We start from the raw sequence: 28000 nt of genomic DNA, 5'->3' as shown, positions 1-28000 counted from the left end.
CTGGACCACAGCTCACAGGTGAGGGAAACTAAACCCTCCAGTCTGAAGGACGTCCGACACAGAAAAAATAATCCTTTTTGAAGTCAATCCCCTCACATTCCCACAGATTTTTTATTATTTTAAATAAATTCACAGATCAAGGAAATCTTTGGACACGAATATTTTTTTTTTAGATTTATTTTATTCATCTGAACGGAGGGATTTGAATCCGATGAGGAGGATTAATGGTACGTTAATGATCACATTTTTTGTTGTTATTCATACCGGCTGATTAGTTATTAAAATTATTGCCTTTGGAACTGATTTACCGTCATCACTCTGACAGGATCCATATGATCAACTAGATCTGGACTTGGAGTGCGAAGATGGAGGATCTGTCGCTGTGAGTAACTGTTTGTGTTGTGAAGTTAACTTTTCCGTTTTTCTTTTTTTTAACCTGATCGAGACCCGGAATTAACTGGTAACAGATTCTGGTACCCATCGGGCTCGAATACAAACAGGTGGAGTGGATAAAAAGATCCTAATTTTAAACGTTTGCTGTTTCAAAGCATTGCAGCCAAGGGCGGCTCTTGGATAACTGGCACCCTGGGTGGACAAGCCCCCCCCCCCAAAGCACCTTTTTTATTTGTTTTTGTTTATCTTAATGCTGTTCCCTCAAGTTAGTCTCAGAAATAAAATTTCATAAACTGTGTTTTGCTTTTTTATGTTTTGAATCCACAGTAACTAATTTATAGACCCGATATATAGACGACTTCATTCTTTTCATTAAAACACGTTTGCTTATTAATGAGCAAGTAAAAAAAAATCTTTATAAATATTTTTGCTTTTTAATGAAGTATTTGGGTATTTTTCACAAATTAAGTAAAAATTGAGCAGGAAACTGATGGGTAGATTGGTGCAACGTCTGCTGTGATTCAGGTGCTGTGATTATCTGTTGTGGTGTAGAGACGGCTTAGCCAAAAGGCAAATCTCTCAATTTATGGTCACAACCCTGGATTAAATAAAAGATGATGGAAGGACAGGTGTATTTGTGGTGCAAAGTTAGTATATGCTTCACAATTAGGTCCTTGTGAGGAAAACCTTTGGGCACCACTGCTATGGAGGAAGCAAATTTTTATAATTATCTATATATGAAGGCCATATGTATGGATTATAACAAAGACAGTTTGGTAAATTGAGAGATTTGCTTTCAAACTTGCACCTACATTACTATAGATAAACTCCCAGTTCATCTTTTCCTCTCTCTAAAAGGGGCAGTGTTATGTAAAGTCAACTTTTTGAGCTTTACATCACGTTATATATTTACGTTTATTATCTAATCAAAAACACGTATGTTGCTTTGATTCTTTCATTCATGTTCAAGAAATCCTTTAACCTCCCATGATAACCATTCAGGTTTGTCTAAAAGCTTGTTCTCACCAAGCAACACCTATTTGTAAACAGCGTAATGGAGTACAGTTGTGATGTCGTGCTGAAGCCGGAGTGTCGGAAAGAGCAGGAGTTTCTTAAAGCGACAGAGACCCAGTTTCAAGATGTTAAATTGTGAACTCAAATTTCTTTCATTTTTGATTTATACCACATATTTTGTAATAACTGCAGGTAAGTTACGTGATTGTGCTAAAAGAAATACAGAGTACTGACCTTTCAAACAACACTCTGAGAGCAACAGGAATAACAATTAACTGGAATTTCTCGTTAAGAACCTGAAGCCATTTTGACATTCTGCACTGTTTGCTTTTAAAAAAATGAGGTAATGCAATTATTTCACTCAGGAAGTTAAATATAGCAATGTTCTACTGCCATCTGATCTTCAAGATTAGACATGAAACTCAGGTCTGGACTTGCCGTTTGAACATGAAAACACATTATGATGATGGTGCTTTAAATCACGTGGTGCTTATTAGAAACACACTGTGGAATCAGTGAGTGAGTTTTCTGCTCTTCCTTTTGCTTCCAGCATAAAGCCATGTTGTTCGGTGGGGTGTTCAGGAAATCATCCAAGACTGCACAACCATCTGCAAAAGCACAGGTAACATGTTCTATATCATAATTGTGCCTTTGATTTAGTTTTGCGAGTTGTAATAATTGTTGCATGGAATGCCTTGAAGTTTTCACATTTTGTCACAAATTTCTATGGGTTTTATTCAGATGGTTTTGTGTTTAAACTAGTGGTCATTGCTTGGTTTGTAATAATTAGTAACGTTTCAATAAAAAAAAACTATAACATTTTCAATTCAGAAAACCATTTTTGCTGCTAAATTATTGAATTAATAGACATATGAGCTATATTTATTGTTTTCAAATCTTATTTTATTGTCAGATTGGTGCAAAGTGCTATTATGTGTTTCTGGAACCCTGATCATTCATGCAACTTCTTTAGGAAAATGCTTTAGAAACCTGGACTGTGGATGTTAATGTCCACAGTACAGGATGAGGGACGAGGATGTCTGTTTGCGCAAAGCTACTTTAGGCTTGAATAGCTTCGGTGATATGCTAACTCCTTTTAGCACAACGTGAACAGAACAATAGTCTTTTCCAGCGTCCCATAAGATCATTTTTGAAGCAGAAATTAACCCTGTTAGCTAAGAGAAGCGACTTTGTCTCACATCGCTGCTTTGTTTGGGGATGCCGCTTGTGCGACAGATTTACGGGCGTTCCGAAACACGCGAATACCAAGGTTCCGGTTTGGAACTTTCGTACATTTAAAAAAATGCTATACTTGTGTTAAAATTGTTAACATGTTAAAATCTATGGAATAATAATACATCGAAATAACCATATTAAGGTCTGAGCCCTAATTTAAAGCATTAAAAAGTAGAAAAATAACCATCCTGAGAACCCTCCGTCCATCCTGAAACCCGTTGACAGCATTATGCTAACTCCAGTCCTCGAGAGCTAGCATCCTTTCGCTGCATCATTTTCCCGACAAATAAATGGCACTAACAGATTTCTGAACAACATGCTGATGAGAAAACTAAGTGATAATAGTCTTCATAAATGTGAGACGTGTCACACAATTAAAATAGATGTAAAAAAGTTAGGCAGTTTTCTTGAAAAATAAATATTTTTTTTATTTAAATGTAGTTTTTATTAGATTGTACCCTGTGACAATGAGATTTTTAACCTTTGTTATCTGCCAGGAGGCTTCAATTTCCTCACACCACCCTGAGTTGTCTGCCAGCAGTGATAGCTTAACAGACAATAAATCATCAAAGGTATTGCATTTGTTATATATAATTTATTTTATATTGATTTATTTGTGTACTAGACATCTATCTCTTTTTCTCTTTAAGGATAAATCAGGAATGTTTGGTGGAATACTGAAGCGATCGCCCCGACTAGGACACACCCGCAGGCCGTCTCAGGTGAACGACTTTTACTTCCCCTTAGAAAAAAAAACGTGGTAATGACGTCAACTACATCTGTGTGCAGTAAAAATAATGCTATGTTATCCTGTTTTTCCAGGATCTCCTAGACTTTCCAAGTTGTGATGAAAACCATTCGGAAACCACCAACATGAAGGTGAGTTTCATCATATCGATTTATGATTTTTCTTTGAATTCAGTATTTAATTATCTTATAAAATAATGCAATTCAAATTTTAACACTAAAGACTGTCCCGGTAGGAACTTAATATATCTGAACTGATCAGTCTTACTCCTGTTTTGCTGCTACTCACAATTTTTTTATCCTGAGGACTTTAGTGAAATGCTATGCTAACATCAGCATGTTTTCACTCAATTTTGATATGACTTGTTGATAATTTTCTTGTGGTTTCTATTAAAGGAAAAGCTTCCTCCGTCTACATTTTCATGTTGCTGCATCCATACTGAGATTATTAGAGCAAGTTCAGACATATTTTTGTTGGTATAAATAAGCATTGTTTTAACTGCACAGGACGGCTTATCAGTGAACGTTGAGCTCTCTGCAAGCAGCGACAGTCTCACAGAGAGCAGCAGCAGCAAGGTGAGCAATTTGAGCGTCTTAATGTCTGAATCCTTGTTTCTCAGATTTAAACTGATACAGTTGTTACCATTACAGGAGAAAGGAGGAATGTTTAAAGGAATGTTTAAGAAGACAAACAAATCAGCCAAAGACGATGAGCCTCAGGTTTGTTTTCACGTTTTCAGTTTTACTCAGGCCAGCAGTCCAGGCTGTTAATGAATTAATGTGTTGGTATTAACAGTCTTCTAATGTTGGTGAAGGTGAAAAATTTTGGCATCTTTTGCTTTTTAAGTCTATTTTTAATAGACGTTCAGATGTAACAGATGTCTAACTTTTGTTTTTCTTCCAGGATGTTTCGATTTCCTCACAACACCCTGAATTGTCTGCCAGCAGTGACAGCCTAACAGAGAATAAACCATCAAAGGTACTGCTTTTGTTATATTTGTGTGATTTTTAAGTATTTATTTTCATACAGACAAGCTGGAAATTGTAAACTTTTTTTTCCATTTCAGGATAAATCAGGAATATTTGGTGGAATACTGAAGCGATCGCCCCGACCAGGACACACCCGCAGGCCGTCTCAGGTGAACAACTTTTACTTTTCATTAAAACAGTAATAATGATATCAACTGCATCTCTGTGTGCAGTAAAATAATCCTGTGTTTCCATGTTTTATCCAGGATCTCCTGGACTTTTCAGCTGATGATGAAAACACCAACACGAAGGTGAGTCTCATCCCATCGGATTAGGATTTTTTTCTCTGAATTCAGCATTTTAAATAACTGCAGCACATATTTTAAGACTAAAACACGGCCAAATGGGAACTAGTTGTTTCAGGGGAGGATTTTGACCAGTTCAATATACTATTTTTTTTTAAGCTGAGGAGTTTAGTGAAATGCTAGGCTAACATTAGCATGTATTCACTCAGTTTTGATAAGACTCGTTGATAATTTGACTTGTAAAGTTTTTTGTTGTGATTTGTGGTAGTTTTCTTCAGTGATCAGTCATTTCAGAGGAGATTGGCCAGTTCTAATCTGAGACGTTAATCTTAATTCCACATAAATTTTGAGAAGTAACCCAACATTTTACCAGTACTACTTGGTCAGTACTGTGATCGTGTCTCACTTTACGCGCTCCACTGTAGCTGTGTTTCTGTGGACCATGAAATAAGAACATTAGAATTAAGAAAATCAATTTAATTAAAAAAAAAAACGTTATTTTGTTTTTGTTAAAGTTTTTGCATTAGGGTAAGGTTGTTTCTCCATCGTATCAAAATTAGCATATTTCACAAAACTGCAGTGACTCATTGATACTTTGGCTCACAAAGTATTTCGTCAAGGTTCCGGTTTACCGTGTTCAGACAAAATTTAAAGAAAAACTGCTTCAGAAACTTGGCACTTTGCTTTGAACATCGTCAGTTTTAATGATCGGTGTTTCAGCTGCTCTCTAAAAATCTCCCTCACACAGAGAGATCTACGGGAATATTTCACTATATACAGCATTAAACATCGTTATAAAGGGTGAAAAACAGTTAAATCATTAGGGAAAGTGTAGATAATTAAAAAACACCTTCATCAAGACCTCCGTTACTTGTATGTACAATATAACACACATCACTGATTTCAGTTGTTTGCTGCTGTTTCCACTGCTGTCCTCGACCATCTAAGTGTTTTTAATCATTATATAGTCATCTTAATTCACCAAACCTAAGGTATGTGCACCAGGTGTCCAGATATATTTTGTTATCCAGCTGTGAGCGGCGCCTCTGAGCTTTTTGTTTTGGAGAGCTCAAATCCGCCAGCATCAGCGATTTGGAAGAAGTGCTAAATCAGCACATTTCTGCCCGTCTAACCGACTGCTGCAACAGTCGAAAAAAAAAAAATCTCTGTTAGTTTCACTTTAAAACATAGCAACTTAAGCCAATGTTCTGGTTATATTAACTCCTTTATGGTGTTTTTGTTTGAAGGAGGCAGCAGGGAAGGTGAAAAAGTCTCCTAAATTCAATGGGATGAGAGCAGCGTCCAAGGTACTTATTATGCATCTATTTTCTCTTCTAATGTTTCCAGATTATGGTAAGTTGGTTAAATATTTTAAAAATGTTCCTTTAGGAAGATTTGTCTGGACAAAGCGAGCTCTCAAAAAGCAACGACAGTCTTTCCAAGACAAAAGTGAGAATTATTTCAAACTAAAATCAGATTAATTTAAATGTTCAGGATGTGTTAAAACTTTAAATTTCTGTCTTCAGGAGTCAAGTGGGTTTGGTGCCATCTTTAAAAACCCTTTTGGAGCAAGAGCGCCATCTCAGGTGGGAGCAGTAACTGTTAATGCATCCTGCTTAAATATTATTATTGATAATAAGTGATCAATATTTCTGCCCTCAGGAGGATCTAACAGCAGCCAGTGAGGTTTCTGAAAGCAGTGAGAATCTGTCTGAAAATCACACAAAGGTGAAGTTTTTACCTGATACATTCAGACTCAGCAGCTTCGGTCTTTATCGAGCTGAAAGGCGAGTTTCTCAGCGTTGATTTAGTTTGTTGTTCTTCAGGAAAAAGGATTCTTTGGTGGCATGTTCAAGAAAAAAGTCACAAGGTCTCAGTCTCAGGTAAGACGTTAAATACAGTTCAGAAGATGTAAGATATTCATAAGATATTTTGTTCCAACTTTAGAGCAGAGAAAACATTACTGACGAGTTTCAGTTACCAAAAAATGTCAGAACTGTGATTTTTGAGCGATGCCACGCCCAGCTAGACGAGGTACCAGTCAGGACACCAGTAGAGTCAGTTTGTTGATCTAGTGACCATTTTTTAATCTGGTTATGGTGAAGGTGCTTCCAAAGCTACTTTAACTCTGTGATCACTGATGCCGACTCGCAATCTGAAGCCTTTAAATAAATAGTTTTGCTAACCAAAGTCACCTAAGTTTTCCCAGGTTGTTTATGAGTTTTAACTTGTTTGTCTTGGTGCAGGATGATTTGTCTGTGGATGAGGAACTATCAGCCAGCAATGATAATCTCTCAGAGAAACCTTCAAAGGTAAATGATGAAATTTAAGCCATTTTTCTTAAGATTAAAGGCTCCTATACACTGGATGTGATTTTTACCATTTTTCCAACAAACGTGGGAAAATGTTTGAACTTTCAGAGTTTTTATTACTTGTTATAAAATCTCGAAGAAAAACAATGAAGTGCCTTTTCCATTGATTTTGGTATTTAAATTACATTTTCTCATTGATTTACAACGTCATAACTTGAGTTTTGTCAGTATTTTAATAATTTCACTTTAATATCACAGCCAATGTATAAATGTGAAGTAATTAAAAACTCGAACAGTGGCTTGGTTAGTTCCCAAACAAAGAACGGACACTTCTGTTTTTATTTCTGAAGTTTCACGAGCAAAATAAATTTGAGACAAAAAGAAGCCGTATTTAACATGTAAATCTAGTCCATATTTTCCAATTTTAAGTATAAATTTTGAAATTAAGTTGATTAAAGTTTGTTCAAATGTCAAAACTGTAAAAATGTCCCTTTAGCTCACAAACTGAAGGCTAACTTCACTGCAGATTTGTAGTGACCTAGTTACATCGAGGTCAATGTTTTGTACTTAAATGTCTTAAAAAGTTGAAGGAAAAAAACAAGAAATCTGGGTTTGGAAAATTGGGGAACTTAGAAAATGGATTATTTTTAAAACGTAAGTAATAAATGTCATTTAATAGTCTGTAAACTCATCATCACTGTATTTTCTGCCAGGGTGGAGTGGTAGCGAAGATCCTGAAGAATCCCTTCACCTCGTCGGCTCAGGTAATTTTCCTGCATGAAGAACTCAAATTTTATATAAATTAAACTTCTTGTGATAATTTCTTATTGGTTACATAACTTTGGATTTCATTTTAGGAAAAGGAAAAATCTGAAAACGTTGGAGATCCAGATGAAACCAGCTCTGCTGCACCGAAACCTAAAACTAAAAAAGTAAGACTCCTTTAAATAGTTTTTTGGTCTTTTATTTGAACATTTTTACAACATCTTAATAATTATTGGTGAATAAATTCTTGATTTCTCCAGAGTGGCTTCAGTGCGGTGATGAAGAGCACCTTCTACAGTGAGAAACAGGTGACACAGCATGTTTGAAACCCACAATTTAAAAAAATCCTGCACTACTTTTTATAAAATCCAGTTAAAATACTTTGAATTTGTAGTTGTCAGAGGATAAAAAAGTGAAAAGAGAGCTTGAATACCTTCTCACATCTAATGTAAATAACTAAAGAGCGATCTGCATTTTTATTCTTGTTTGTGTTTGAAACTAAAATGGCTTCCTCTGCAGGAGAAAAGCTCAGAGGCTGATGATGAGGAAACAGCAGAAGGAGATGGAGACAGTCAGCACAGCCGCAAACAGGTTTGTTATGGAAATATTTAAATTTAAACTCATGTTTTTGGTCATATATGTATTTTCTTTTCTTTTTCAGAGTAAGCTGGTTGGGGCCATGACGAAGCTGAATCCATTCAGAGCTGCTGCACAAAAGGTTTGTGATTTAAATTTCAGATTGTGTTTTATTTCTCCATCTTACAGTGTTTTTATTTTATTTTTTTAATCTTTTTGTATTCGGCAGGAGAAACAGACAGGATCCGACGATGAAGAGCAAACTGTGAGCAGCGAGAAGTCATCAACTCACAAACAGGTACATGTGCATTTTTATTGTTTCTCTTTCCAATAGAAAGTATTTATTATTATGAATAATCCTTTTTTCACAGAGATCTTTCCCCTTCTTTAGGAGCTCATCTGTTTTAATAAAACTTTATAACTGTTTTAAACTCCTCTGCTTTGCTAGGACTGCAGCTGTCAGAGTAACATTTGTGCATCATTTTTAATGTTTCCCTCCTTAGAGCTCCATGGTTGAAGCCATGAACAAACTGAATCCGTTCCGCTCTGCAGCTAAAGTAACTATCCTGTTAATAAATGTGCTGGTGGGGTTGAAGGTGGCGGTGAGGGAAAATCAGGGCTGGGAAAGTGCTGCTGATGATGATCAATGCTTATCCTGAAAGTTTTGCATCATAAAGACTCTTGCTACATATATCGCCATAACCTGTTTTCTTTTTATTATTTGAATGTAAACATGAAGAAAGGAAGCCCAGTTTATGTAAGATGAGATGCTGTCATTCCTATGATGGTGCTGCTCATGATGCTGCCATGCTTTGTGTATTTTCTATGACAGAGTATTATGACCATTTTAATTTAAAAAAATCATAAAATTAGGAGCATAAAGTGATCAAATTATGAGAATAAGTCATATTATGAGAACAACTTTGTACCAGAATAAAGCCATAATGCTGCGAGAGAAAAACTGTAATATTGTGAGAGAAAAAATGTAATATTGTGAGAGAAAAAATGTAATATTGTGAGAGAAAGGCCTTAAAATTGCAAGAGAAAACATGAATGAAGTTGTAGTTTTGCAAGAATAAAGTCATACAAGAATAAAGTCATACAAGAATAAAGTCATGACGTTACGAAAAGTCGTACAAGAATAAAGTCGTGATGTTACGAAAAGTCGTACGAGAATAAAGTCGTGATGTTACGAAAAGTCGTACGAGAATAAAGTCGTGATGTTACAAAAAGTCGTACGAGAATAAAGTCGTGATGTTACGAAAAGTCGTACAGGAGTAAAGTCGTAATGTGAAGAAAAGTCATATGAGAATAAAGTTATATTTTGAGGATAAAACTGTAATAAAATAAAATCTTAATACTACAACTTTATCCTTTATTACTTTGACTCAAACTATTATGACTTGATGCTCCGTTCTAATTTTACTGAAATCTGTTGGGTTTTTCAATGTGGTCATTCGTGCTGCTAATTAAATTCAGACACAGTCAGACTTCTGTGTGGCTCCATAGCTTCCGGCAGGAGAAGAACGTTGACGTCAAACAGCAGCGCTCTGTTTACGGCCGTAATAACGGATGAAGCCGTTTATGGATCCGCCTTCGAGGCGGGGCTGTGAGGTGGAAGTTTCCAAGCTTCAGTCTCACAGAGCAGCCAACATTCAGTTCCTACAGACTAGCCTGCAGCAATTAGCAAACATCTGATGGAACTGTGCATCTGCTGAGCTCGTTATAGGAGCTACTTCTCAGTGCAGCGCTGGTAGAAATGTTGCTAAATGGTTAGTAGAGAAGCCGGGTTGTGATGACTTCCTCAAGGCGGAGTCTCGGAGAGAAAACGAGTTTTTAAAGAGAGAGAGGCCCAGTTTCAAGGCATTACAGCATTTTTATAACAACTGAAAGTGAAATAGAAAAATGGAAAAATGTTCCTGCAAAATACAAAATACCGCCCCTTTAAAAGCACTATCTTATCTACTTACTATCTACATTCTATAGTAAATACATAGAAAAAGACTTCATGCCACAACTCTTCAAATAGGAAATATAACGTTTGATTTCATGTTCACTTTAGAGCAGTAGAAAGTCTGTGATCATTTTCTCTACAGCTGAGAGAAATTAAATGTTTCTTCCTATTAAAACAACAAGAAATATCAACTGAAATGATAAATCACCATCTTAAATAGAAGCTCTGACAGGATTTCAGTGAAACACAGTGAAAAAAAGAACAACAGATGTCTTTTTGTCTTCTGCTCAGAAGGACACTGAGGACACAGAGACCTCTGCAGAGAACGGGAAGCAGTCGGAAAACAAGGCGGATCTGGTGAGCCTATTTTTTCCTTCGGTCACAACTAATCGATGACCACAAACAGGCGTGTGGAGCCGATCAACTTCTTACAAAAATACCCTCCAAACCGAAGCTCCTCCTCCTCCACTCTTCCTGCTACGTCACTCTTACTTTGCTCCTGACGGCTATTAAATCTTCACCTCCTGTTCTGGGACACGGAGCCATTTACTTTGTGCTTTTGTCCTTGGAAGGTCAAGAGTAATTTGATCCAGACAGAAAGGAAGGAAAAGGGTGAAAATCCTCCAGTCCTGCGCAGACAAAGAGCAGAGGTTTGCTGGCAGCCGTAAATATTTACATGTGGTTCTTATGGGAAACATTCTCACTTCTGTTTTAAATCTGTGCTGGGACTCAGGCGATGAGGACGACGTCCATGCATGAGATGGAAAAACCAAAACCAGAGGAGAAGGTGCTTTTTGTTTCCTACCTAAACTTGTGCATTCTTCTATTTTAAATGATGTAACAGTTAAATTTTTCTCTGCAGAAGGAAAAACTCCCTAGAGAGAAGAAGGGAAAATCTTCAGACCCTCCCGTTGTCCCACCCAGACCGTCAGAGGAGGTGAGAAATCTGCTCTTACTTTAGTTATATTTTTGTTTTGTATGTGCCATCTGTTGAAACTGTAACTTATCTTGGTTTAAGAAAGCTGCTGTGGTTACTTTTCAGGAAATGAGCAAAACTGTCAGACATCGCAAGAAAGACAAGCAAGAGGTTTGTACAGAACGTAAAAATGTCTGATTATTTCTCTCTTTGGTTTCACTGACGCTTCATTCTGACTAGTGAACATAAAACCAAGCTGCTTTTTACATTTTCCTAACATTTTTTAGGCATTTAACCTCAGACAAAAGCCTGTATCTAAACTTTACAATGAGGTGCCCCTTATAGATGTGTAATAAATAGTTCATAGATATGTTATAAAGTGTTCAGAGATGATTTAATAAGGCATTAATTGTTTATTATGCATTAATTAAGGCCCGAGAAGAGTCAAAATCTACTAGTTTTTTGCCAAATACTGAGCCAGATCTGTTCATTTATATGTTTTATCTAGTTATCTAAACATTTCAGACTACTTTGTAAGCACAATAGCATTTGTAAACGATTTTTAGCATATCGTCTGCTTCTCATCCTTAATTAATGCATGATAAACAGTTATTAATCATTCATAAGGTGCTTATATTACATGAATAAACACTTTTTTCATCTGTATTATTTTGGGGCTTTTTCATTGACTTAAAGATGGCTAACTTATAGTTATAGATGGCTGGCTAATAAAAGAAACTTTGCTCTACGACAATATTTAAATTGTGTTTAAATTTAGGATTTAAATTATCTCCTCTGCATATTAACTATTTATTTACTCAGGCTGCAAGAGAGAACAAGATCTTCAGCAGATAATAGGAAGGCTAAACATGATGCAGCAGAGTAGCTAATTTTCTCCATATGAGCTTTTAACCATATGAAATACGATGGATAAGGAAATGTCTGGAGCTTTTTGGAAAATACACAAACTCCATGTTTGTACCAAAGCCACATAATCACTCTGTTCAATATGAGATGCTTAAGACCGTTTAAAGTGATAATGCCAAATTATTTTTGTTGCTTTTTAAATCTGCAAAGTCATGTTTTACAGTGATTGCTGTATTTCACACCTGCAGCTTGTTACACCTGCTTCTAAAATAGATTTTTATCAACATTTCATGGCAGAAAGGTTAGAAAAAATACTTTAATATCTTCTAAATTAATGCAGTACTCGGGCAAAAATTGTAGTTGGCTACTTTTGGTGTAGGGAGGTGAAAACTTTAGAGAGAGCACAAATCTGATACAAAACTGATCAGGTGCATCTAATTGTTTGGTTTTTATGTGTGGAAAGAAAATAAATGTCTGCCGAAGCTCCACTAACAAGGCTGTATTTCAGAAAGAGATGCAGTTTTTTTTAAATGTAAAAATTGTTTCCAGATTTTTTTTATTATTTAACTAAATTTCTTATTTTATTTTATAAATTTACAGCAGAGCCAATCAGGAGATGAAGCCAATGGAGAAGAATCAAATGGGACCAAAGACAAACCAGTGAGTGAATCGTCAGTTTCAGTTTGAACCTTGTTGCCCAAATTAATCCAAGACTTTTATTAACTGTATAAAATATATTTTTCTTCTGCAGTGTTCCTGCTGTCAGTGCATGAAATGAACTCTTGTATGTCAAGTACTTGCTGTTGCTGTTCGGTTATAATCTGGCTTTTCCAGTTCCTGCTTTTTTATCGCCTGCGTCATGCCAAACCCATGCAAAGTACATGTGACTCCCTCAGGCTGTTGTCAGAGGGAGTTCCTGCAAGCTCTTTGTTACACTGAAAAAACAAAATCTAACTGAGGATTATTGTCTAGCTTCTAGTACTAACATCTTAGGGCACTTGGGATAAGAAAAAACTAACTTACAAGTAACATTTCAGCAAGAAATAGGAGCTTGTTTTGAGTAAATAATTCCTTATATTGAAAAAAGACGCTTGTTTGCTAGTTCCACTAGCAGATGTTTTCACTTACAAGACATTTTACCATGTTATAAGTTAAATAATCTGCCAATGTAACTGTTTTCACATCAGTATTAAGGAATTATTGACTTAATGAAGCTCCTATATTTTGCTGAAAAGTTACTTCAAGTTAGTTTTGTTTTATTTCAAATGTACGAAAATGTTTGCAGTATAAACCAGACTAAATACTTGGTAAGACGAGATTTTTCTGTTCATATTCAGTTGGTTGTGTTAAAACTTTGGACTCTTTGTTTTTGATCTTTCAAGCATGAACATGTGAGTTTTCAGCTGATTTTTAAAGGCTATAATATGGATTTTACAACCGGGAAGCAGAAGCAGAAAGTAGGACAGGACATTTGAGCGAATAAACAGGCGCATACCTGCATGTGGAAGTTTCCTAATGAGTTTATAAAAAAATTGGAGCACGTTCAAGTCAGATGCCAATCGTTCATCCAAATATAAACAGCATCAGTTTCAGTGAAATGTAGTTTTTCAGGTTTCTTGTGTGACTTGGACCAACATGTGATGGTTGTGCACATTTCTGTTTTTAGGCCAAGGTAAAAAAACAGAAGAATCATCATAGACTCATACCACAAATTGGATTCAAGGTAAAATAAATTCAACACTCGGGTTAGAAAAGCCTCTGATTTTGGATGTAAAAAGTAAAATCTGCCCTGTAAAGTGGTATATTTGCTGTCTGCATAGATTCAAGCTAATTTATGGTAATTTATGGCAATTTTACCCCTTCATAATGATACCTATGTAGCTTTTCGGCATTTTATTACTGGTTTATCCAACCAGCAAGTTAAACTCCATTTATATTCTACTAAACGGGAAAGTGGTAGTGCATCTCCAATAAATGAGTCTGATAAAACATAATTTACTTCCCTTTCAGGTTTCTTCTATTTTTCATATTTTAATTATAGGCTCTTAGTGTTATTTGGTAGAGTCCCAAAGCCGCAGGATTTTAGTTATTTTTATAGAAATAATCAAAGGGAGAGAAGGCACTGTTAGCTTAGCGCCGCTAGCTAACTGTTGCTACATTTAGCATCTAGCATCCGCTTTCAAGCTTCTTGAACTAAAGCAGTGGCATAGTTTTTTTATTAGCCATTTAATTATGTCTACCTTAAAATGTAATATACTTTGACTGATTAATCAAAAACTGCATATTTAAATACAGTTTGAGATAATTTTCTTTGGCATTTGAACCATCTTTATCTCATAGGCATAAGCTAGCTAGCCTTGTTTTCATGAACTCTGTATTTTGTGTTGCCTCATGTTTTGTAATGTTAATGCTTATTTTAGGCTGGGTCTGATGATGAAGGGCTGAAAGATGAAGAGTCTTTACCCAAAGAGGAAGATAAAGATGAGGACAAAGAGAAACCAGAAAAGGTCTGATATATTTGTTTATTTCTGACACAGATTAAATACTAACTCAATTAGCAGCTGCAAGTAGAACATTTCTGCATTTAATTTAAAGGAAATATGAGTTATTAGGGTTTTTTGTTTGCTTGCTTTTAGTCGAAAGTGAAAAAGCCAAAGAAACCCAATCCTTTCATGCCTCGGGTCAAGGTAAGGCTCAAAAATTTTACTTGTACGAACTTATTTTTTCGCATGTCTACATGTCCCATATGCTAGAAAAATCTGACTGATGCTTTCAGATGGAGATTATGTTAATCAGTCCATATTTTTTTTTATTTGTTTTTGTAATTCAAACACTAGAAAATGGGTTCCTTTCAGTTCTTCCTTTGCTGATGCATGTTATAACATCATTTTAACTGTTGAAAATGTTAAGTATTCAACTAAATAATATCTAATAAATTTTTGTACAGCACCTAAATCCCTTCTTCTACTTGCAACTTTTTATTATTTGTCAGGCTGCATCTGACGATGAAGGGCTCAAAGATGAAGAAGAGGAAATTAAAGAAGTTGAGGAAGAGAAACCAGAAAAGGTCTGTTTTGTTTTGCTGTGTGTGGGTTGTTTTTTTTTTTTACCTGTCTGGCAGGTAAAAACAACACAGTAATTATTTCTTGTTTTGTTTTCTTTAGCCCAAAGTCAAGAAGACAAAGCAACAGAATCCCTTCCTGTCTCGGTTTAAGGTAAAGCTAGGAAATGCGACTTAAAGATGTCCAAATGCTCCCATCTATTTGATTAAAATAATCAAATTGAAGATACTTGAATTTAAACAAACTGTGGTTTCCTTTTCAGTTAATCTTTTTTAACTACGTATTGCTTGATTATGCATATATACGAAGAGTGATTAAAACGAGGAAGAGCACAGTTATGATGACATCAAATTAATTACTGTTCAGATCAAAATATAACTAAAAAGTACTTTGTAGGACGTCAAGGAAATGCAAAAGCAAAATATAAAGCACATGTATAAAAGAAACAGATGTTAAAGATATGAAATGTATCAAACAGTTCATTAGGTGGATAATTTGTTCAAAATTGGCTGTAAACAAATTGATTTAAAGGAGCAACAGTTTCTGCACATCTCAGGTTTTCAGGGAGTTTCTTCCAGAGCTGAAAAGTAAACATTAAAAATCATGTTTTTGTTTTTTTTAATTGTCAGGGTGCGTCTGATGATGAAGGGCTGAAGGATGAAGATGAGTCATCGTCTAAAGAGGAAACTAAAGACAATAACAAGGAAAACCTAGAAATGGTCTGTTTTGTTTTTTGACCTTTTTTGCTGCTTCTAAGCAAATGTTAATTTGACTGATAACTGAAAATGGAGCGTTTCTGTATTTCAATTAAAAATAAAATAAAAACTTTTTTTTTCTTCTTCTAGCCCAAAGTCAGGAAGCAGAAACACAATCCTTTCATGCATCGGCCTAAGGTCAATATCAAAATGTGACTAATTCTGCCATCTAAAAATAATTTAAAATAATAAAGGTGGAGATGATTTTTCTTTCTGTTCAGAGATTTTAGAGTTTTTAGTAAACATTTTTCTGTAAAATGTTTCAGATTTTTTAAACTAATTCTAATCTAAATCTAGACAAAAAAAAGAAGCAGTAATTGTTTTAAAATGGTCTCTTCATCAATTAATTTTACAAACACCTAATATATATATATATATATATCTGTTATAGCCAGCAGCTAAATGTTGTTTTATTTTTGTGGCTAATTTTCTTTTTTTTCTTTTTTTCGTCAGGCTGCATCTGATGATGAGGGACTAAAAGACGAAGAAGAGTCTTCAATTAAAGAGGAAATTAAAGAAGATGGGGACAAGGAGAATATGGACAAGGTTAGGTTAGGCAAAAGGAACTTTGTGTTTTAATTTTATAGGCATGGCCTGATCCTGTTTTTGTTTGTTTTTAGCCCAAAGTCAAGAAACCAAAGAAGCACAATCCTTTCATGCCTCGGATCAAGGTAAGAGAAAAACATGAGAGTTATTCAAACCATATCCAAAAGTTTTAAACATTTCTGATTAGAAATGATCCACTTTAGTTTTTATTATTATTACTGGAGAGTATGTTTAAAAAGCCTTTCTGCACTACTCTAGGTAACTGTACTTAGCAGGCTGACTCATCAATCATGGCTTCCTTTCAGTTTCTTTGACTAGTCCGTGCCTTTATTTGGTTGAAAATAGAAGCAGGACACAACATTGCAACATGCAGATTTCACTGCAGCTTTGGTTTCGTTTAGCAGCACATCTCGAGGTCTGGGGGAACTCTTCTCTGATAAAAATGTTAGATAATCTATTTGCACCAATGCACCTGTAGGACGTAGTTCTAAAGAAACTGGGTGATACATTTGGTTTAAAACTGCAGACAACAATCATGCTTCAGTTTCAGCTGCATTTATAAGTCAGACTCAAGAAAAAGTTCAAAGAAGTTGACAGTTGAATATTAAAACCAAACAAAGAAGTAATTAACTTTGTAATAACTAGCATTTGTTTATGGAAAATGTGTTTTAGGTGTTTTTCGTGTCATCTTTCCAGTAGATTGTCTGGTTTAAGGTTTCCAGTGGCTTGAATGTCATGAATCCAGTACTTTTCTGCCATGTCGTTTACATATTTATTAAGATTTATATCAGTTTTTCTGTCACGTTTGAAGTAGTTTACATGTGCAGTTTGTGCTTTTAATATTTCTACTACTTTTCTTACATCAGGTTTCAGTTCTTTGCATTTTCAGGTGTCCCTCGGTTATGTGTAATTTGCACAATTAATAATTCCAGTAGTTTTCCATTCAGGTTTAGAGATTTTTCTGCATGTTTGCATGTATGTTTATGACTGTAATTCTTTGTAATATCACAGGTGACACGCTGTAAAATTTAGTAAAAACAAAAAAAATAAATTAAGTACCAACGGAGTGCAATCCGTTTGGTTCTTAAAATATTCTGAACTGTTTCCACAACAAGAAGTAGCTACTGCCGATTGAAACCACTATGTGGCATATTCCAAAAATATTGATGAGATTTCATGACAGGAAAGATGTTGACGTGACACCTGGAGTTTGTTCATGCAACCATAAATGTGATGGTTATGGTTGTATAAAAACTTTGATAGTTGCTGCATTGTTTGAACTAGTTTTAATTTAGTCGTTGATTTAAACTCTTTCCTCACCAGGTTATTTAGATGAGGTTAGTCCAACGATTCACTGCAACCTGTCTGCACCGTCTGAAAACCATTAGCTGACCATAAGTCTGAACTTTGAACTTCAGTGTCAGCATTAGGACAAACATGATTTTCTGATTGTTTTGTTTGTTTTCAGGCCAGAGTCATTCAGAAGAACAGACCAGACGGAGCTGCAGCAGAGGTGGAAAATATTTTCTTTATAAAATAAATAGTTTTTAATGTATCTTTTGTTTGTTACCCCTTTTCCTCTCTGTTGCATGAAACCTACATGTGAAGTACATGTATTTAGTACATGATATGTTTCTTTTCAGTCTTCCTCATTGTGTTTCAGTCACTTGACTCCCACCCTCCTCCACCCTGAAAACAACCTCCTATTCTCCCATCACACACTTCGCCTCCAGAGTAAACGCTCAGTTTCCAACAGAGACTATTGTTGTCAGTGTGTTTTTCTTTTTTTTTGTTCCTCTCTGCCACTGCTGACATGAAACCCATCCCCACACCATCATACGTGTTTGTGCGTGCCCATGAACATGGGAAGATGAGAAGATTAGGCTCAAATGTGCCCAGACTTGTTTCTTCACTTCTTGTTTTCAGCGGCTTCATGGAAGCTTTTGGTCCTTTTTTTTTACTTCTGCAAAACGGCGTAAAGCAGTCTGCAGAGTTGAAATTGTTGTAACTCGAGCTTCTTCCCTTTTCTCTGAGCAGAAATAGCGAAACCAAGAAACCATAACTCCTCACATGCTGGTGTTTAAATTTACAACGGTCTAAACATACACCTGTCTCCGTTCTTCTGTACAGATTTGTTTGTAAAGTTAAGCTTATTCCCTTGTTTTAATTTGCTTTTATCTTCTCAGAATGAAGAACCCCAAAGGTCTTTATTTGACCGGCTGGAGGATTTACGTATGGAGCCCTCAGGTCCAGAAGACGGCCAGGTTGGTTGTTGGGACTAAATATGTTGACGACTCAGGGTCTGTTTGCCCCTTTTCCAGTTTTGTCCCAACAATACATCATTTTAATATCTGTAAACAAACCAGTTAGCCATTCCTACACTTGTAATTAGTTATTGTATATTGATTTATATCTCTTTGCAGTCAACTGTCTAAAGAATTATGACGATAGAAGTTTCAAGAGATTCTGCAATCTTTGTTATATTGGTGTAATTTTTTATTTTACTGAATATTTTGTGGTGGCAAGGAGGAACTGTGGTTAACACTGTTGCCTTGAAGCAAGAAGGATTGAATCCCACCTGAGCTCTTTCTGCATAGTGTGTTTATGTTCATGTGTGTGTGGTCTCTGGGTCCGTTTGTGGAGGTGAGAGTGCGCAATCAAACTCTGATTCAAAACCTTGGTCTCGGTTTGGTTGAAGTGAACTCTGGTGTGTTTCGAATGCATATCTGAACAGCAAGCGGACAGGAGACCGCTCCAAAGGCAGGAAGCATGCTACAGTGCAGGGCATTCTGGGTAAATTCAACCAAAACAAACATGAGTCTAGCCAGTGAAAGAAGAAGAATTTTACAACCGCTAAAATCTGATGCTACTCCATTTGTGTTTGCATTCTGTGAATATGAAAGTTGCGCTCAGTGACATAAAAGGTTTTTATGTCATTTCCTTCAGTGGTTATCGGTTCAGCGCCCCCACAGGCGAGGAGGTGAACAGGTTTTTCAATTAGTTTGGTTCGTTTGACAGTGCAGTGTGAAAGTGAACTGCAGCAGCTGAAAATGTAAGAAATGTTGCAACTTTGATCCTCAATCAAACCGAGTCTACTGGACTATCAGGTGTGAAAACATCCTTAGGTTAATTGATCACTTTAAATTCGTCTTAGGAGTGAGTGTTTATGTGCAGGCAACCTGCCCAATAACTGCTGGAAGTGCCCACCAGTTCACCTTCTTCTGTTAAATTCACACCACATGATTTCTACCAATATGTCATCAGCGGCGTTTCCCTTTACATCAGAGCCACATTAAAAGTGTACAAAACCCTAGATGCTAACCAATTTCTTTTGTACATGGTTGGCTACTTGATGGTTGGAAGATTTAATAATAGTTAGACTCGTACCTTCTCCAAAATTCAATGTTTGATTGCAAATTACTAATCTTACATACTTATAAAGTATGTGAACCTTAATCTTCCTACCTTGTATAGAGTATTTGCTGCAAATCTGCAAATACATAGAGGGCTACTAGTTCTTATGGTTGACGGTTGCTGTCCATCGCCACTGTTGTCCAATAAAATGACTAGTTTGGTGTGCATCCCTGTCTGTTTGTACAGCATCCTATGACCATTTTCACAATGAAATCAACTTAATAAAAGTGACCAACTGCCTGTTTTTTGACCAGCTTTACAAGTCAACAATGGCAGCAAGTATGTAAATAAAAATCTGTCTCTTTTAGGATGTGGAGGATCTCATGGACTGGTGGAACACTGTTGAACGTAAGTCTTTTTTTTTCTATTATTTTAATTTTTTTTCTCTCAAAATATGAGGGAAAGTGTTTTTAATACTCTAGTGTTGTTTTCGTTTAAGTATTTAACTCACTTGAGTAAAATCAAAATACTTCCAGTTGTCCTCCCCAGCGTCCATTTTTAGAAAAAAGACTATTTCCTGCTTCAACAAACCAAAAGCTTTTAATAAACCCGCTATAAAACCGTCATGGGCCACTGGAAACGTCTGGGAACAAAAGGCTGACCTTGCTAATGTTCACCCGGCCCACTGGGAGCTTATGGTTGTCATAGCAACACATGGGTGTACCGCTCATCGACATGCTGTTGACTTTGTGCTACCCATGAAGTGATTCATAACATTACTCCTTATTGCTTTGTTTTGTTTTTTTTAAGCATGGGAGGACACGCCTCAAGATGACGACATGACAGAAAAGGAAGAGGCCAAGTAAGTTAAAGCAGAAATGGACGTCAATTAAACCTTTTGAGTGACGCTTTGCAAATATTGTTCACTTATTGTCTATAATCATGCTGATATACTGTATTACAAACTGCTCCTGAATTGATTTACAGTCTGGCAGTCAAACAAACAAAAAAAAACAAACAAACTACAGAGCAGCAGTTAACAGTTGTAAAATTAAATAGCTGAAATTCACAACATTAATTATAAGTTATGCAAAACATGGCAAAATGTCTAAATGCTAAGATATCGTACTAGTTTACACCGAGCCGATGCTGTTATATACCACAGTCACAAACTGCAACAGAAAAAAGGGGAGGAGCTGGCAGTTACCGGTTGCTATGGTAACCACCAACTGCCAAGAGCAGCAGAGCTTGTGTCAGTAAAAATCAGGAGAAAATGACTTTTTGACTAAATGAATTTGAAGAATAAGTAAATAGTAAAGAAAATAAGAATAAGTAAACAATAAGTAAAGAGATTTTGATAAATTTCTCGTCTATAATAATATTAAAAAAAAAATACCCACAGAAATCAGATGAAAGTGCTGTTTGTTGGTTGTCACGTTTTTAGTCATCGTCTTTTTCTTGTGTCAGGGCCTTCGCTGTAACTGCAGATAAGGTCCAGAAGGGAATCCGAGTTTTCAACAAGCTGTTCTCCGAGCGAGCCGAGAGCCTCTGGCAGCACGTCATCGACCTCAACGCCATCGCCGACGGCCTGGACAAATTCAACAAGAAGACAAAGATCGCTCAGATCACCGGCGGCTCCACCAGCGCCATCGGGGGCGTCGCCACCATCACCGGCCTCGCCCTGGCTCCGGTCACCATGGGAACCTCCCTGATCATCACAGCCGTCGGTTTAGGTGTCGCCACGGCTGGTGGGTTAACTTCGGCCGGCGCCGGCATCTCCAACCAGGTCAACAACTCTTTGGACCGCAAGAAGGTGGAGAAGATCGTCGAGGACTACCAGGAGAAGATCGCCGACCTCAATAAGTGCCTGAAGTTTATCAAGCAGGGAATAGAGAACCTGCGCAAGTTCGACCTGATCAAGATGAAGAAAAGCGCGTACAACCAGGACTTCCCCGCGCTCACAAGTCAGTTCTACGAGGACGGCGCCATGGCGGGGAAGGCCATCCTCATCAACGCCAACGAGATCATGCGTGTGGTGCAGATTGCCAACGTGGCAGGCAGCACGGCCGCCAGGGCGGTCCAGATCGCCAGCATGGCCACAGGCGTCCTCACGGGGCTCTTTGTCGGTATGGACATCTACTTTGTAGCTAAAGACTCTAAGGAGCTGAAGAAAGGGGCAAAATCAGAGTTTGCAGCCAAAATCAGGGAGGTGGCCACACAGCTGCACGACGGGCTGGTGGAGCTGAACACCATCCGGGAGGAGCTGCACAGCACCACACCAGAAGGCATCGCAGACGGCAAAGAGGGCGAGAGCGAAAAGAAAGAGACAAGTGAGAAACATGATGAGAGTTCAGATGAGGATGAGATCGACCGGATTAAAAAAGCTATAAAAAAGGACCTTGAGAGCCGGGAATATGTCTGACTCCAGCAGGCTATTATGGGGTGCCGCTTGCAAATGTTACAGTAAGAAATTAACAATATTTTTGGTTTATTGAGCCTATCATAGAGGAAAAAAATCAGGGATTCATTTTTCAAAGTCATATTTTGACAATTTTATTCTACATTTAAATAATATAGTTACAAACTAAATATTGAATTGGGCTAAATTCTTAGTTTACAGATTAAATGCTAATTAAATACTTAGATATGCAAACTGACAAAATATTTAGCTAGCTACTTAAATATTTAGTTAGCACACTAGCCTGATCTGCTAACTAAATATTCAGGTTGCTAGCTAAGTATTTTAGCTAGCAGGCAGGCTGAATGTTTGCTAGCCTGCTAAATATTTAGGTAAATACTTAGCTAGCAAGATAAATATTTTGTTAGCTGGTCAGGCTAGTGTGCTAGCTAGATATTTAGCTAGAAAGCTAAATACTTAGTTTTGAAATATCTTGCTACCTAAATATTTAGTTGGTACAGCAGCCTGGTTTCTAAAAGAATATTTAGCTTGCTGACTAAATATTTTGGTCCAAGCTAAATATTTAGTTTGAAAAATAAATATATAGTTTGGAAAATAAATATTTAATTTGGAGCTAAATATTTAGTCTACAAACTAAATATTTATCTTGTGAATTAAATATTTTGTTTGGAACTGTGAGATTTATAAATGTATGAATAATATGGTGAAAATGTGACTTTGAAAAATGAACTCCAGTTGTTTTCTGTATGTCAGACTAAATAAGCCGAAATATTGCTGTTAATTTTTGTACTGTGTAACTTTATAATCTGTTATCCATAGCAGACTGCGTTAAACTTTAAAGTTTTAACAGGACTCTGAACTTTACCCATTCTGAACTTATTTAAAGCCTCCCGCTGCTGTTTCCTCTCCAGTCTCATTGAGGAGACTTTCAAATTGAAACTGACTCGTTCTAATCAAAACACTACATCAGTAGGAAACCAATCTGGAAGTTGTGCCATTGTGTGAAACGTCTGTTTGTTTCAGCAGTGAGATTTGAAGATTTAATTGATTCAATTGTGATATTTTTACAGACCTTTTTTTTTAAATAAGGTCACCCAGATTTGGGATTTTTACGTTACGTGATGATGGGTGCCTTTTGTTCAGTGATGCCTTAAAAAGTGAACACTGGAGGTAATTTTTAAACTATCAGTAGTGAAATTATTTTTTTTACAGAAACTGGTGGATATAAATCTGGATTGATGAAAAATTTTGTTTCAGGCTTGAATAGCTTGTTAGCTAAATATTTTGAATAATCTTAAACATTTTGCTGGGTTTTGCAACATTTAAATCTGCCTCCTTATTTTATCAGTTTTAATGCCCATAGTTACATTTTAGGGTGAAAACCGTTAACAGATTAGGTAATATGTTGTTTCTTTACCAACAAATTCAGAATGAAGAAGTCAAAAACTTAACTGCTAATCATTTAATACAGATTATTTTTTATTTTAATGCACTTTGTTAAAATGTGAATCAGAGTTTAGAGTTTTGGCACCATTTATTTAGTTTAGTTCATGTTCTTAGCCACTTCTTGTTCTCTGTTGTCATTTGACGAGGATAAATCTATGAACGTTCTTTTTATCTGAACAAAAACTTATTAATCCAGACTTTTTTATGAAATGTTAGCTGGTAAATCTCACGCTGAATGATTATGAATGCCACTGGTTTCCATCACTGAATTCAAGTCTTTGGGTTTTTTAATATAAATCAGTCTTATTGAATTGTTTAATATCAATTAACTGATACATTTTAACTAAGCTAATTTAAGCCAAACAGACAGTTATATATCCATTATGTGAGGTATGCAAATTATGATATTTTCCTCTACTGTTACTTTAGAGTTAAATGTTTTCTTTAGGTTCTGGTGCCTGTTGGAAGCAAATGTTTATTTATTGGTCTTCTTTGTTCTGTAAAGGCTGGATTAGAAATACTTGTACGTGCAATAAACTGTCCATGTGAGTTTAAATACATTTTTATTACAAAATTAACTAGTGGCTCCACGTCTGTACATTTTGCAGGTTTTGCAATTGAACAAGCACTTTGATGCCTCATCTAGTTTAATTCAGCCAGAAAACGTCAATTGTTTTTTTGTTTTTTTTTGGAACCCCATCCCACCCCGCATAAAACAAAACAAAACAAAAATGATGCTGGTCCTAGATCAGATACGGTGGGGCCCAAACCGATTGTCCATAATCTCTGCCGCCTTATAGTCTGACTGTTTTATAAAGATCTTTACCTGGGAAGAAGTGCATGCAAAGTCGGAGATTTCTTAATTATTTACAGGAATTACAGTACATGTATATATTTTAATTTATGCAGTGGTAAAAGCCTTTTTGGGACCATAAGCATATTTTCATTTGGAACTTCCCATACCAACATGTCAACACCAGATGCTTCATCAATCTTAAGCTACTTGTGTGTAGCGTTCCTGCTATCATTAGCTTACATCACACCATTATGACTGTTGATTTTAATCTTACAGGAGTAGCAAATAATAATAATATGAATTTTAATGCATCCTTCACTATAAACTACAGGTCTTCCATCAGTGTTTTTTTTTTTTTTAATCTGTTGAACAAATTTTCCCTTTTCCTGCCCAGTGTTTTGTTCAACGTTCGTCCAACAGGACGATGATTCCAGTCATCAAAACTGGTTTTGTAATAGATGAAGGAGGCTTACATTAAAATATTCCGTCTACCCTATTAATAGCTTTGTGAATTATGCTCAAGATAAACTAGATCTTTGCCAAAAATAATCATATTTAATCTTCTGTCAAGAACAGTGACTAAATTTAAGTTGATGTCACATTATGAGGTCTCTTTGTATGTTACTGAATGATATTTTCCCAAATACCAGTGTGTTTTTTTTATATTGCACACTGTAGAAAGAGTTACTAAAATGACTTGGTAAACCAAAATTATGACATTTATACCAGTGATAAACTTCTCACAGCAACTATGTGCTAGTCTGGGTGTGCCGTGGTGGCACAGGGGTTAAGCACAGTCCACATATGGAGGCCTCAGTCCTTGATGTGGCCATCACAGGTTTGATTCCTGGCCTGGCGACCTTTGCCGCATGTCTTCCCCTTCTCTCATTACCCACTTTCCTGTCAACTAACTATCAAATAAAGGCCACTAGAGCTGATAAAACCTTTTAAAAAATATATATGCTAGTCTGACGAAGCTATACGCTTTAACTTTTTTAGTATGTTGTGTTTGAATACAACATATTTTGCCTTCTTGAAATCAACTAAATTTAGAAACTTTCACTGCATGTTTTTAATTAACTTTGTTGGACTCAACATGTGACAACAGAGACAGTCACCCATGTGAAGAGAAGCTGACGTGGTGGAACAAGAGTTTCAGGTACCAAATTCTGTTATTTCAAACCACCATGTCCTGGCAGGAACTTTTTCTTTAATTATATGAAAAGAGGAATGCTTTCTGAGAGATACACCTGTGGCTAAATGATCTTCTGGGAATTCCTCAAGTGATATTTAACGCACACAAGCAGCCAGTGATTTTCCACACTGGTTATTGAGCATTTCAACTCCAACTTCTGCCTTTCCCCCCCCTGCTCCTTTTCTAATTTTAGATAATCACTTTTAACATCTATTGACATGCAAAAATCATGACTATTGTGAAACTTGTGAGTCACATGCAGACACAGGTAGCCACCAAACTTGACCACGCCCTCAGGTGAGTCTCAGGTGAATTCACAGCCAGGAACCAGAGAGGAGACAAAAGTTCTCCAATCATCTTTTCTTCCTGAAGGAAGGTGAGAAACTTGAAACGCAGAGAAGTTTGATCAGTGGTCTCTTTTCGTTGGTCAGGAAGTGTTTTTCTTATGCAACAGGAAGTTTCACCAAGATAATTTTGTCACAGAAGCTCTGCAGGTGTGTTTGAGTTTGTTTAAAGATGCTTTGTTCCACAGGTGAAGTCACCTGTGGGTGGTGTCGGAAACTGTGGATTACCAGACGTGGAGATAAGCACAGCTTAGGAAACATGAGAACATTGGATGGACAGGCAGCGAGCATGAACAGACTAGCTGCGTCATTATCTCCCTGACAGAGACATTTGTGTTCACAAATTTTAGACATTTATACACAACATGCATATTGAACTATTATTTACATTATTTAGTGTCAGGTTAAATACTGTAAATAAAAGAACAAGTAAATTCATAGCTTGTAGCTTATTTTTGAAAGAAAACAATATATCAAAAAAATATTTTTGTACATTATAACAGTTCAAATGGCACATAACCATTATTTATAAAAAAATATATTTATAAGCAATCCCCAGCATTTAATGCAATCTAAAAACATACAAAACATGCATAAAATGATCTACAAATAAATGTACACAAATAGCTTTTTATTGTGTAAAATTAAAAATGAAGGGAAAAATACAATGTTAAAAAGCCGACTGTACAAATCCTAGATGAAAATTGACACAAAATATAAACACTGAAGTTTTCTTTTCTTTACTACAAATTGAGAACATTAATAAATAAGTACAAAATCTATGTTTTTTAAAAAAAAAAATAGTTTATTATATAGGGAAGTAAAATGACAGAAAAATTAAATGTTCAAAACCTGATGATATGCATACATGCAGTTTATAAATTAATGCACATATTATGTTTCCTAAACTGAAAAGCAGTTTAGGAAATAGTTAGTTGGTAAAATCCCTTGAACATTCATAAATTGTATACAATAAATAAATAAATTTGTCAATGAATCTTATTTCCGAGTTTTTAGGACAGCTCCTGAACGCATCTTGAGTGCAGATGCTGCAGAGCGGGGAGTGGCGAAGTTTTAAAACTCCTGGGAGTCTGATGACAGTGAAGGAGCCTCCCATTTGTTTTTATTTTTTTTATACATATCAATCACTGTTGAAACTTGGAGGAGAGGATCATAGAGGGATCTCTGAAGGATCTCCGGTAGGTTCAAGCTTATCGGCCTCACTTAACTTCGGTTAGTTTCATCCGTCTCAGAGCGGTTAATGGTTTTAAACGCCAACGTCAAATACGTCCACCGACGATCTTTAAGGAGCTTCTAAGTTTGCGCGAGCGCGTTAGCTAAAACGTACTAACGGCTATTTCCAGAGCTCACTTTAACACAATAAAGAGGATTCATAGCTGCAGTTTAATGTATTTATTTGTTAAATTTACGAACAAATTTCAGAGATGTCACTGTCAAAGTAAAATACAGTGGTAACTGTACAGAAAGTGTGTGATAAAATGCTGTGTAATTATGACAGTCGCTATCGGATGGATTTTAAGCTTCATTCATTCTGGTTTTTGTCTTATGAACTAATTTCTGCTAATGTACGAAGGAAACTTTTGTTAGTAAATTTAAGCTATTTCCTCACTCGCTCCTTTCCATTCTTCAACTTTTGTTTCTGATGTATAGTAGATTTTCAGTTGTTTAGATGGATATCCCTCCCGACCCCACTGAGGGACAAGGGTGTTCAGAAAATGGATGGATGGATGGATAGATGGATATCTGTACATATGTACATTTTTTACAGGAGTGTAGTAACTACATTTACTCAGTTACATTATTTACTCAAAAGTAAGAATAGTTCTACACACCTTTTAGTTTTACGTGATTAATATTATTATGAAGTATTACTACTCTTGAGTACAATTTCTGGTTACTCTATCCATTGTCATTAATTGAATGACGAATAAGAACGTTTTAATCAGAAATGCACCACACACACACACACACACACACACACACACACACACACACACACACACACACA

At 36.1% G+C, this 28000-nt stretch overlaps 2 protein-coding genes across 6 annotated transcripts in view; both read left to right on the top strand.

The window, feature by feature from the left end:
* The first annotated feature begins 10 nt into the window (after positions 1–10).
* LOC103148595 (microtubule-associated protein futsch-like) lies at positions 11–22810 on the top strand. Of its 5 annotated transcripts, none has more exons than XM_016679324.1 (44): positions 11–227; positions 326–382; positions 1958–2029; positions 3141–3215; positions 3294–3365; positions 3466–3522; positions 3898–3966; positions 4042–4110; positions 4295–4369; positions 4458–4529; positions 4626–4670; positions 5912–5971; positions 6054–6113; positions 6191–6250; positions 6327–6392; positions 6491–6547; positions 6911–6976; positions 7690–7740; positions 7834–7908; positions 8002–8049; positions 8261–8332; positions 8403–8459; positions 8547–8615; positions 8821–8874; positions 10563–10628; positions 10844–10921; positions 11005–11058; positions 11134–11208; positions 11314–11358; positions 12658–12714; positions 13721–13777; positions 14475–14561; positions 14691–14741; positions 15047–15121; positions 15219–15269; positions 15746–15835; positions 15962–16009; positions 16325–16417; positions 16492–16542; positions 17886–17930; positions 18604–18681; positions 20140–20179; positions 20582–20633; positions 21239–22810. In XM_016679324.1, exons 1-44 carry the CDS (start codon positions 225–227, stop codon positions 22191–22193), a joined length of 3609 nt encoding a protein of 1202 aa, XP_016534810.1. In that variant the 5' UTR covers positions 11–224; the 3' UTR covers positions 22194–22810. The 5 variants fall into 5 exon arrangements, with proteins under 5 accessions (XP_016534810.1, XP_016534811.1, XP_007567500.1 ...); XM_016679325.1 differs by having other exon boundaries at positions 12655–12714; positions 13721–13726; XM_007567438.2 differs by having other exon boundaries at positions 12655–12714.
* A 4277-nt stretch (positions 22811–27087) lies between these two features.
* LOC103148592 (uncharacterized) overlaps positions 27088–28000 on the top strand; it is a 28923-nt gene continuing 28010 nt past the window's right edge. The window contains exon 1 of the mRNA XM_007567431.2: positions 27088–27170. The gene's annotated coding sequence lies outside the window, so the exon portion shown is untranslated. The remainder of the gene's footprint in view (positions 27171–28000) is intronic.

This window comes from Poecilia formosa, unplaced genomic scaffold (assembly GCF_000485575.1).
Source record: "Poecilia formosa unplaced genomic scaffold, Poecilia_formosa-5.1.2 Scaffold208, whole genome shotgun sequence".
NCBI lineage: Eukaryota > Metazoa > Chordata > Actinopteri > Cyprinodontiformes > Poeciliidae > Poecilia > Poecilia formosa.
This window is presented reverse-complemented; position numbering and strand designations above follow the sequence as displayed.